The 12131-nt window shown below is 36.2% G+C and overlaps 3 protein-coding genes across 7 annotated transcripts in view; 2 read left to right on the forward strand and 1 right to left on the reverse strand.

Moving 5' to 3' along the window:
• Window positions 1–390: 390 nt before the first annotated feature.
• On the forward strand, window positions 391–2584 carry LOC128258158 (uncharacterized). Its single transcript, XM_052989626.1, has 4 exons — window positions 391–657; window positions 971–1081; window positions 1144–1560; window positions 2297–2584. The coding sequence occupies exons 1-4, from the start codon at window positions 478–480 to the stop codon at window positions 2450–2452; spliced, it is 864 nt and encodes a 287-aa protein (XP_052845586.1). The 5' UTR covers window positions 391–477; the 3' UTR covers window positions 2453–2584.
• Window positions 2585–4601: 2017 nt separating this feature from the next.
• LOC128258163 (uncharacterized) lies at window positions 4602–5198 on the forward strand. Its single transcript, XM_052989639.1, has one exon. It carries the CDS (start codon window positions 4742–4744, stop codon window positions 4952–4954), a length of 213 nt encoding a protein of 70 aa, XP_052845599.1. The 5' UTR covers window positions 4602–4741; the 3' UTR covers window positions 4955–5198.
• The window catches only part of LOC128258161 (protein boule), a 34067-nt gene continuing 26881 nt past the window's right edge, over window positions 4946–12131 (reverse strand). For all 5 annotated transcript variants that reach the window (XM_052989634.1, XM_052989630.1, XM_052989633.1 and 2 more), the window contains one exon: window positions 4946–10249. In XM_052989634.1, coding sequence (XP_052845594.1) covers window positions 10128–10249 — 122 coding nt within the window. In that variant the 3' untranslated portion in view covers window positions 4946–10127. The remainder of the gene's footprint in view (window positions 10250–12131) is intronic.

Consider the following 12131-nt stretch of genomic DNA (forward strand, 5'->3'; position numbering starts at 1 on the left):
TAAACAACTTAAAACCAGGTAAACAAAAAGTTCTGGAGACATTTTGAGAAAATTTGCGAAACTCTTGACGTCGCCATTTATGAAAAACAGCTGCATTTATTTAGAATGGATAGTTGAAAGGACAATAATTATAATTGTCCTTTTTAATATATTTTTTTCAATTTTAAACTGCTTTCTTATTGGTTAATATGACTAGAATCTTATTAAAAAAAAAGAATAAATTCTGAAAGTCATATATAAAATAAATAAAATTGTTTTCTGTGCGGGAAACAAGCCTGTGTGTTTTTTAGTTCACCTTTTTTTGAGCGAAAGAGTAAACTCGGGCGGTTCCTCGGGGTAACTCTCTCTCTCTGAGTGCGATCTACGGACGGAACTCAGCTCAACACGTTGGGATTCTCTGTTAGTTGATTGTGAGATTTCATCTGGAACAGATCGCATTCAGTGGCTTATCAGTAGAAAATAGGAGTCTGTCTCACAATGTTCACCAATTCCTTGGTTTGCTTGGCGATCTTCGGCCTCTTTTGCGGCCAGATTGCAGGCACCGCAGCCGATCAGTACGGGATATATGGAGGATCGGCCATTTCCACCACGGAACGGATCAACTCGGAAATGCGCTGCATGAACATCAATCCGCAGAACTCAGTGGACTTGGAACAGGTGAAAGGGGATCCAGATCAAAAGTTATATTTCAGAGTCAAGGATTATCAGCTTCACCCAGTCTAGGTATAGGCTCATTTGAATACGAAAAACTCATTGCAGGCTAATGCAATTATCGTCGATTTGTTCTAATTAACCCTTTGCGCCCAGAGTGCGCCCAATGTCAATGCTGTAGCTCCCAGCCCATGGTTATTTATTTTTCCATTGTGGGCATTTAATTGAACGCTCAGCGAGTGGCATGCAAATCGCACAAATGACCCCCATTCGCTTTTATTTGAGTGTGTAATAATGCCCAGCCTCTCTACATATACAGATAATGGGTCTGTGGTATGGCAGCGAGATTATCGTGCACAGCCAAGACTTTCCGGGAACCTACGAGTACGACTCATGTGTAATTATCCATCTTGCCGATGTCACAGAACAGGTGAGTTCCTCAACTTGATTAGTTTCTAGATCTTGTTCTCAAGCTTTTTTTTGCTACTTCAGATTCGACATAGCCAGGCAAGCCGCGGCTATGGCTATGGACCCCAGGATTACGACCGGAATCAGAACAACTATGGGCGCACAACCACCACTCAATCCTCATACCTGGATAACGATGAGTACCACATGAGATCCGCTCATCAGGGCCAGCAGAAGTATCTGCGTTTGGTGTGGAGCGAGGGGGACAACAATTTGGAGTACACCTTCAACTACACCACCACTGAACCTGGTCGATGGTCCAACATTGGCGACCAGCGGGGATCATTGGTCGCTCTAAACACTTACACCCAGTTCACTGGAACCGTCCAGGTGGTAAAAGCTGTCAACGATCACCTGGTGCTCACATTCTGCGGCAATGATGTGAAGAGCTCTATATACACCGTGGTGCTGACCCGCAATCGCATGGGCCTTGGTTCTGATGTGAGTAATTAAATTAATATTGAGATTTATTTATGGTAAATTATAATTCGCTATTTATGTAGAAAAATAATCATTCAATTGCTAATTGATTTCATTTTAAATATAATATTTTGCGAAATACATTTGTTATTAAGCGACAAAATGTTAAAACTTAACTTAAAGGAAATATTGTGATTTTGTTTGTTGTATTCTTGTTTTTTTACATATAATTTAATCAGTTAATTATTATTTGTTAATAACTACGTTTACAGTATATTTTCTCACGACAACGTCATGCGTCAATAAGTATTGAGATGTTTGTAAAAAACGTATTTTCTAAAAATTGACTGATAATGCAAATGTAAGCATATGTATATTAAGAGGTTTCTAAAAATTACTTTGTTTATAAAATAACATATAAACTGCACTGCTAAAAAAATAGAAAAGTACAAATAAATATTTGACCTTTTTTAAATATGAAATTATAATATTATTAGAAATTTAAGCTATTAGATTTAAAATCAAATCCGCAAATAGTCAAATAATAAATGTAACAGTTTTTTAATATTTTCATATTTAAATTAACTAAAAACCGCAACGGATAAAAATCAAAGGGAAAATATTTAAATTTTATACATAATATTTGGATTTACTACCTTTTTTTTATCCAGTGTAGTAATAGATAAGAATCTTTTTGTGAATCAATTTTTTTTTTATGCCAACTAATTGTTTACTGTTTTTTTTTGCAATTTTTCAGGAGCTGCGCAGCATCCGGAACCTGCTTTCCCGCCGTGGACTCTACACGGAGACCATTCGCAAGGTCTGCAATGGATGTGGGCAACTGGGCGGCAGCCTCTTCGCTCTATTCGCCCTTTTGCTGGTCATCCGCTTGACCGGGGGGCGTGGCCAGTGAGCTGGAGGGATCGCCAGATCGCCGATCATCAGCCGGCGTATTTAATGAGTCCAGCCATATTACGTTAATTTATGTATAAATTACTTAAGCAATACAGAAGCGAGATCGCCAAGTGCACTCCCCGAAAACTAACTCGCATTGCTTCCGTTTTAATTGCCCGTCATGTCAATTAAAGTCAATTACGCCGAAGACAGGCCTGACTTAAGTGGGCAACAGCCGTTGGCTAGTCGTAGGCGTTAAGTGTTTGCTTAATTCAATTAGCAGGGATCTCCACCCGCTCATCGGAATTTTGGCCGGAACAAATTCGGTTGCTACCCTAAAAAGGTATTTATACTATCACTCTTTCTCTATGTGTGGATCGCTGGACCCCAAAAGTAGGCAACGGAAGAGTACTGCCAAAATTTTTAAATACAAATAACTCATACGCCTCGTTGACACAGTCACACACATCCAACGCCAATGCCACTGGGCTTGCTGATTACGTTGTTAACATTTCATTTTTTACACTATCAGCACTTACCAAAAAACGCGCTTATGGTTTCTTATCAGACCTAGGCAACTGGGATCTGCGAAATGCCATATTCAGGGGTTTTTGTTCGGAAACAAAAAGAGTTAAGACCCCCAGCAATCGAAGCCATAAAATCTGGTCAATTGCCTTTGAATTTCACACGATTTCGTTAAGATCTCGCCTGTATAAGTACAAAAGTCTGGCGAGTTTTCTGAATTGTTTTTTGTTGTTTTTTCTGTGTTGATAAGGTTTGTATTTGGCATAAATGGGAACAAGCTCGCCCTGTTATCAGACCAAAAAGCCTAGCAGAAATTCTAAAAAGTCACACACTCGTAAAAAAGAAAACAAACCATCCAAGTCTGTGTGGAAAAGTTTTGGCAGCAAAATATTCCCAATGATCGCGATGATTAATTTCCTTTCAGCAGGCGAATGCTTTGGTTTTTTAAGCACTACCAGAAAACGTGCCAGGGCTAGATTAGGGCTAGATTTGCTCAGCCCCCGCTGAGTCTGAATCGCACTTGAACTTGGAATGCGATCATAGGTTATTGTTGATTTTTGTTATTGTTTATTTCCCGATTTTTCACCCGCACACTTTCTGCCGGATTTTACAACGCCTGATTGCAGTCATAGACCGTGTGCCAGCTTGACGTTTTGTTTTTAAATAATAATTCACAGGCAGCCGCCGACTCACGAGCTGATAAGAACTCGCCGCACACGTAGAGTGCTCATGATAGTAAGTATTATAGAAGTTCTTTTGCGGAGCAGATGGAACATATCTTAGACCCCGGTCCAACTGCATAATCAGCAGGACAGGATGTGTCTAAAATAGGTTAATGTGACCTCTGCCATGGCAAACATGCGCCTGCTGAATTTCTGTTGAAAATGTGTCATTTACAGATGAACCTCTCTAGCACGGAACCCATGACCTACACAACACACAATTTTTACTTCCAGATAATTTTAGACAGCAAATAGTATTATCAAATTTGCCTAGCCAAAAACTGATAACTCAGAGATGTCCAAAGTGCATTTTGAAACGAGGAATGGACCTTTTTAAGTTTTTAATTTACTTTGTAAAATTAAATATATTGATTATAAGAACGAGACAAATATTTATCCGTTTTAATAACCTTTTTTTAAAATATTAAAAAATAAATAAATAACTTGCTAAAATCTTGATAATTTTTTTTTTTCCAAAATCCCGGTAAATCGGCTAAACTTTGAGTGGCAGATGTTGGACTGTACGAACTCTTAATGGTGATTTACGTCATCGCTTGAGGGGTACATATTTAATTTTGCAATATTGGCACAGCTGTAGAGATCAGCCTTTGGACTTTGAACTGCACTTGGGAAGTACGCTGAAGGCGATTTCTCCTCTTTGGTTACGGATACAAGTCTAGACACTTATCCAAGGAGTGTAAACATAACCATTTGAATCGAAAAACAACAAACTTTGACTGAAAGTGCGTCGCATTTCACATTGCATTCGCTTGCATGGCGTGCAAATAATGGCCTGGTCGTAAGCTAATCAATTATCAACCCTTTTGAGCAATACCTGATAAGCCCCAACTACTTGGGAGATAATGACCATACATACGCCAGAACAAACTGCTGATAAGGCATAGCTATAAATACTGGATCCGGAGCGAAGTGAGGCCACAGAAACGAATCGAGCGCGCCAATGATCGGACAGATCCAGTAAAAAATTCAAAAATATAGAGCCAAAACTCTATAGCAAAAGCAACCCAACTGTGATACCAAACGAACACACACAAGACAAGATGTCTGCTGCTAATAAAGTGAACCACTTGATCGGCGCCACTACGCGTTACATTGCCGGACGGAATGCTGTGCAGACGGTCTACTGGCGTACCTCCGCCGGACCCAATCCCCGGATGTTGAAAACCAACAAGTTGCAGAACTTCGATCGCAGCCAGAAGGCCCCACAGAGTGTTCGGCTGCAGAACTACAACCGCAGCTTCATCCGGGATTAATGGAGAATTTTTCATAGTTTTAGTTCCGACCTTGACATGTTCCTAATGTCGCGATAGACATAATTTTTTTGTGCACTTTGTATTTATTATATAGATTATTTCCGAAGGCGATAAACCTAATCGTGCGAATTAGAGTTAATCGAATCTAAATGAAGCCGGCGCTACGACTTTTCATGTACCTTGGCATTAAAAAAAAACCACAAAGATTAAATAAATGCATTCTAGCGCGTAGATAAGAGAATAATATTTGTCGTATTTCTTGTTCGAAGTCTGGCAGGGGTCTGCTAAATGCGTCATCACCCCCAAAGGCAATGACATAAATTCAATTTCCATCGAATGATCCGTGTTTTGTGTGTATCCGTGCTTAACTATATCAAAAAGCCCGTACATTCCTTCGGTTTATTTCTTGTTTAAGATTTTATTTATTTAGTTTTATATTTATTACATACATTGAGTTCTCGTATATATATAATTTTTTTTTGCTTTTATGTTTATGCTTTATTTTTTTTGTTGTATGTAATTATTTTATATAATTTCTCAATTAGTTTTATAATTTCGTTTTTAGATATCGTTCTTACTTATGTTTTATAGTATATTCTCGCGATTTTTTTTTTCGGTTTTAGTTAATTTAATTTGTTTTGTGGGTGAAATATGTTGACGTTAAATTGTTTTTTTCATTTTTGCGTCTTATAATGTTTATCGGGTTGATCTTTACTTAAAATTACAGCCTTTATAAATAATTATTTTTTTATGCTATTCATCATTTTTTTTAGCTTTTCCTTTTTTCTCGAATTTTTGGTTTTCTTATATGTTTTGCTTTATACTTTTTATTTCGCTTGCCGTTGTACTACGTATTCATTTTTCTTTCGTTATAATTTTACTAAATATATATAGAGACTTTTTCCTTTTCGCATCGTATTTTGATGGATCTGAATAATTTGCACACATGTATGTATATAATATATATGTATATATATAATATAATTGTTATCTAAATATATACTCATATAGACCTCATATATATTAATTCATATTTGACAATTTCAGTTGGGCTTAGTGTCTGGCTTTGCTTTTGTAGTGTAGTGTAGTTCTGGTTTTCCTCTTTTTCGTTATTTTTTTTTTTTAGTTGCACACGGAAGATTTACACACATGAATAAAAACCGAAAAAATACACACAAAACTTGTGCATTTCCTTAACTAGCTTTGGTTTCCATTTTGATACTTTTTGAAATATGTTATGTTATTTTATTACTTCGCTTATTTTTTGCCTAACTCAATTCACATCAAAACAGTTTCCGTTTGGTTTATCTCAAAAGAGAAAAATATATATTAATTATTATCTTTGTATTTTACTTTTATTCAATCCATTTTCCATTTGGTTTTTGATTAAAAAATATTGCAGCTCAAAATTGTAATACTTTGGTTTTTCAACATTAATTAATTTACTTAACTTATGTCCTCCCTAAAGCATAGAACACAGTAGAGATCATTTGGGTTTCCTCTTGCTACTGCTGCTAACCCTACTCCACACTCCTTCCATGCCCTCTGAAATCTCCCGTCTCCATGCTGATATCATTTCCTAAATGGGCTGCAATTGCTTGATCTGTAATTTCTCTGAGTTCCCGGGCGTGTCTATATTTCTGTCGTCTGATGTACGTATTTCCATGACTCTACTTTTATGCTGCTCAGTAGTATATGTATTTTAGACTCTTATGTACGGTAAATTGTTTGCTAGAAATGTGTTTTCTTTTACGGAAGAATTTGGATACATTTTCTTAGTTCCACTTGATTTTAGCTAAAAGTATAATTTCTCTAGTGTTTTCTTTGCTCTTCAGCTAATCTTTGCTATGTATTTTTCTGGTAATCCTATCTCTCGGTCTATACCACATTCATTGCGCGCTTTAATTGGCTTAACATAGGTGTATCGGTATCTGTATCGCGGCGTCGGTATCCTTCTCTACAAGTGTATTTAATTATCCTGCATCGGCTTCAGCACAGATTCTCACAATGTGCAGCATGCACTTCGATTTAATTTTAATAATTCTATATATTTTGCAACAGAATTTCGGCTTTTTTTTTGGTTGGATAAGGGGAAAAATTAACTGAGTGGAACGGGCTTAATGGACAGTTTTGTCAGCAGAAGGCAATAAACGAAATTCTGTGCAAATATTTGTGGAAACAAGGTCGACTAAAAAATCTACCAAAAGGAAGTCCAAGAGAATTGCGTAAAATTCACAATATTTTGTAAATTCTTCATTTTGTTTTTTTGTTTTTATTTTGGATATCGGCTTACTTCGGTTCTCCCTCGTGACTAAAAATACTCAACAATTTCGTTTACATGAAACCATTTTAGCTACAATTTATATTTGTTGTATATATGGTAAAATATTTCCTACGCATTCGCTTTCAACATTGATAGAAAAACCGCTTTGTTTTGCTCTTGTTGTCGTTTTGCTTTTCACCATTTGCCATGTTTTGCCTCTACATCGAGATCTCGCACTTGAAATTGTATATGTTAGAAATCGTAATTTAAAAAATTCTTTTGCTGACAACAATGATCCAAAACAGATTTTTTGGTAATGCGGGTATGACGGTGGCTAATGACCCAAGGGATCACTAAATACAACAATAATCCAAACACATCTGGGCACTAATTGCACCTCGGATCGCGAACTACGTAATGCACCTATGTGTGGTTAAGGTTAATCCTTGATAAATCTAAAAGAGTTCGTTGCACGTTTATTGTATTTATAGGCTCGCCCGATCCTGGGAGACCTTCCCTTAGCGGTTATTTTACTCTGCGAAATAATGATCTACCAAAACTCATATTTCGTGTCTTTAGGATGATGGGACTTTTCAATTTTTTTATACAATATTCATCACATTTTCTTGTGGGGTTTCCTTTTTTGCCTAGTTCTGGTTGCTAATTAATGTATTTATTATTGCTGCGCCGTTACTTTGTTAGTTACTAATGTAAGTACAATATCATAAAAATAAAAATAACACTGTATATTTTGTTATTTACCATTAATTTCATTTCGCTTCTTTTAATTGTTCATAAATTATGATTTTGTATTTTTGGTTTAGTTTTACGCTTGGTTTTTCTTTATTGTAAATATAAATATATATAATATATATCTCAGGTTTTTCATTTATTAAGTACAATATAATATAACCATATACAAAGCGGCACCCCATCAAGTCTTCATTCTTCATGAGCCTCTTAGCCTCTGACCTCCACTTACTCCGTGTGTGGCATTTGAAAAATTCGTAAACGGTTAGTACACTTTTAATATTCATAGTTTTTTTTAGCGTCAGTCTTGTGTAAATTAAATTTTACTTCAAAAAACGTTTTAACGCGCACACACGGAGCACAGTGAAGCCTCGAAGCATGAACGTTCACTGGGCAGGGTTCTTCTGCTGCTCTCTCTTGAATCCACTTTCCCGCTTTTCTCGGCCCGCTTCTTGTTATAAAAAATTGCTGCTCGACTTCACATATACATATATATATTTAATAAAATGTATATAATATATGCGTGTATACACATATAAGTTTTATTCAATTCACACGTAGACGTTTGTTAAAAAATGCATTTTTCTTATGTAAAAATGTTCGGCTTTTTCACTGCTTATCTGCTCGTTTCGTAAATATTATAATTTGGTATCTGATTACCACTTTTTCTGTGTTGAGACGCCATCGAGATATTGTTCTTGTACGTTTCCATATATGTATTTATTTTCGCATATACTAACCATCGCCTAAAGTGTATGTGTTTGTATACCCCGTATAGATTATAATTACTTTGGTTGATCGCATTCGGGAAGATTAAAGTTTACACACGGTAGTGAGAGATAGGATTTTAAGACGAGCGAGCTTAGCAAACCAATCGTAATTGAACTACATTTAGATTTTAGATAAGTTTAGTCCTAATAAACTGTCGCCTTCCTCTGTACTTTTTTTGTTTTTTACTTTGAGATTAGAGCTAATTTGACACAACCGTTTAATTCAACTATTTTATCATATCGTCTGCCTAACGATTCGCTTTTTAACTGCCATGCTATTGAAAGATTCGTTGCTTTTTGTATTTCGCAGCACCTGGAAAGTATGCTACACTTAATCAGGAGGAACTGAAAAAGAAATAAAAATAAAAACAAACATATGATAGAAACAGATTAGTTTTTGTTTCGGGCATTTTTTTTATTATCGTTTTAGGAATGACATTCGGCAATGTGAATCTAAATCTGAAGATGAACACTTTAAGCATAATTTGGAAGAATAATGCCTATATACACAGTAAATAAACGAATTTTGGTAATACATTAGGTTCGAGAAGTCACGAAAGAACAAAGATTAAAGATGAAACTGGAAAAATTTTGAAAAGTTAACTGAGCCAAAGTGCTTAATGGAACGCTACAGCGATCGAAAATATTATTGATCGGAACACCCAAATAAAGGGGATAGTACCCGAAACATTATGCAGGTCCAAGGCCCATTTGTCAAAAGGCTTGCTTGAGGGGCAGGAGCTCGGATCGGGCGACTTAGCTTCCGGGTTTCGGTTGGTATGACAGTGCAGTGTTATCACTGGGAGCTTCCCGTTGGGGTTCCCGATTTTGAAGAAGTTTGGATTTTGCTTCGGTTCGGCTGTGTGTTCTCATGTGATGGGAAACGACGTTGAAGGTGTTGTTGCGTTGCACCCGGTTGCTAATCTGGTCCCTTTCCTATACTCTCTCTTATTGTTTGCCCACACACCCTCGGGCTGACCAAAAACGAAAAAACTTGGAAACAAAACGTAACGAAAAACGAATGGAACAATCTCAACTTAAAAACAAGTAACGAGGACCCCGATGGGGTGGTAAGCGTGAAGGTTTTTGGGGTGGTGGGGTAAGTTTCGAAATTAAAAAACAATAAAATAACTAGAAAACATGGGCTTTTGTGCGGCGCCGCCATCGTCTTCTGGATGCCACATTCTATCGATAATATGGGTTCGGTTTGTATACGCTGCGAAACTTTTTTTAGAACCTCCTTTCCTTTAGGACGCCATCTTCTTTTTCCCCTTCTCCAGCACGTTGCTCTAAAATTTATAATTTCCCCTGGAGAATTCGACCTTCTGTCTTGTGTTTCCTCAGATGTAACCCCCTCTGCTATACCCGCCGACGATCCTGGAACAGGTAGCTATACCCTGGGCATATTGTCCTTCAGATCGTCGATACTCCAGCATGGGGTTTGTGGATGCGAATGCGCGTGCGTTTGATGTGGGTTCGTCGACGGCGAGTGCAGCATTGGTGAATGGTTTTCTGTATAAAATATATATATATATATATATATGGTGCCCTAAATTACAAATCTGAGAGGGGAAAGGAAGAGGGGCTGGAGTAATGGGGTAAACGAAGTAAAAGCCAACCGAAAAAGCGAAAAGGGGAAAATCAAATAAAGGCAAACCAAATATTTTGCTACTCATATTTTCTTCATTTCGTTATTTTTGTGTTTTGCATTTTGCTAAAATAATTAAGTAGCTGTTGCTTTATTGTTATTGCTATTTATGCGTTCTTTTCTTCTTTCTCATTTCTATATTTATAGGTAGTATAGTGTGTGTAGGTGTGTATGCGGTTAAATATGCTTCGTTTTTGTTTACTTTTTGTGATGATCATGGGGCATTATCCTCGTAATATGCACGTATATATAATTATACAAATTAGAATCCTTCTGGGCCTGCGCCTTTTCAGCGTTCTCGCCTATCTCTTGTATATTATGTAATTGCTGAATTCATTTAGGTAGGTAGGTACTTAGTCTAAAAACATTTTGTGCTCTTAGTTGAGCTGCACTTAATCAGTTGATGTTCCTTCATTAAAATATATATTATTCTTTGCGCTATGATATATATGTATTGTATATATATATAATTTTTCACTTTCCTTTTACTTTTGTCTAATTGCTATTTCTTTTTTGTTGGTTTGTTTGTTACTTGCCATTTGTTCATTTAATATATGTATATAATATAAATATTCACTATATATAAACTAAATAGATTTTTACGATGGGACAATCTGCGCTCTGCTCTTTGCTGCTGTTCAGTAAAAACTTAAGAACTTCGTCGTTTCGCTCTCCTTCATTCAAGACGTACAATAAATTGAGTTTACAAACATTTTACTCTTTTGTTTTGGTTTTTGTTTTGTTTGTTTTGTCAGCAAAAATGTTCATTCATTCTTTAATTAATTAATCGTTATGAGTTTAATTATGCCTTGGCATTATCTTTTTAATGTATATATGTATATATCTGTATAATATATTTAATATTGTTTTAAACCTAAACAATTTATTTATGAATTTTCGCTTTCAAAATATCACGTATATACTTAAGTTATGCCTTGGATTTATTAGTTATGATCTGATCTTTATCTGATTAGTCTGCGGAAGATAAAATTGCTGGGATGGCTGGATAAAAGAGTGAATCAAACTCATTTCAAAATTAGGCAATGTCTCTCAAATTTGTCCCTCACTTTCCCCCAGCAATTTGGATTCTCTGGGAGTAGTATTCAAATCCCAGAATTCGAACCCGTGCTTTCGAACTAAATAAAATCCCTATTGACTGACATACATGTAAGTACTCTTGGTTGGTGGTTTCTATGTTGCTTCTTCGACTTGATTTCAGTTTTAGTTTTTAACTAGAGCATGCCTAAGTGAATTATTGCTTTCCATTTCATTACATTTTGTGTTGCTTCGTTTCAACAAAGAGTGATTTCTAATTATTGTTACAATTCGATTTAAAAATGTTTTGTATTTAACTATTTAACAATTTAGTAAAAATTTGTCAACAACTTCACTGCGAAGTCCATTTGCGGAGGCAGCGAGTCACAAATTTGATGGGGGCGACCTCGGCGACATCTGTTTTAGCAGGTATTTTTGAAACCTCTGGGTTGGTTTATTACGTTCGTCACAATACGTTAACAGTATTAAATGGGCAAATAATTTTGTTTCGTTCAATAAGGCATATACGTATATGTAAATATTTATTTCGAATTTTCCGTTAAGGTATTCATTTCAGCCAAATTATGCACCAATTTTGAATGGATTTCGCTCGCAGGTCGCCGGCTGCCCCCGCAAATGTTTGGCCATCGCGTTTTGTATTACTTTAAATAATTTTGGTTAACACATCTCGCTTTTCTCGTTCGTGTTTTT

This window comes from Drosophila gunungcola (assembly GCF_025200985.1).
Source record: "Drosophila gunungcola strain Sukarami chromosome 3L unlocalized genomic scaffold, Dgunungcola_SK_2 000003F, whole genome shotgun sequence".
Lineage (NCBI taxonomy): Eukaryota > Metazoa > Arthropoda > Insecta > Diptera > Drosophilidae > Drosophila > Drosophila gunungcola.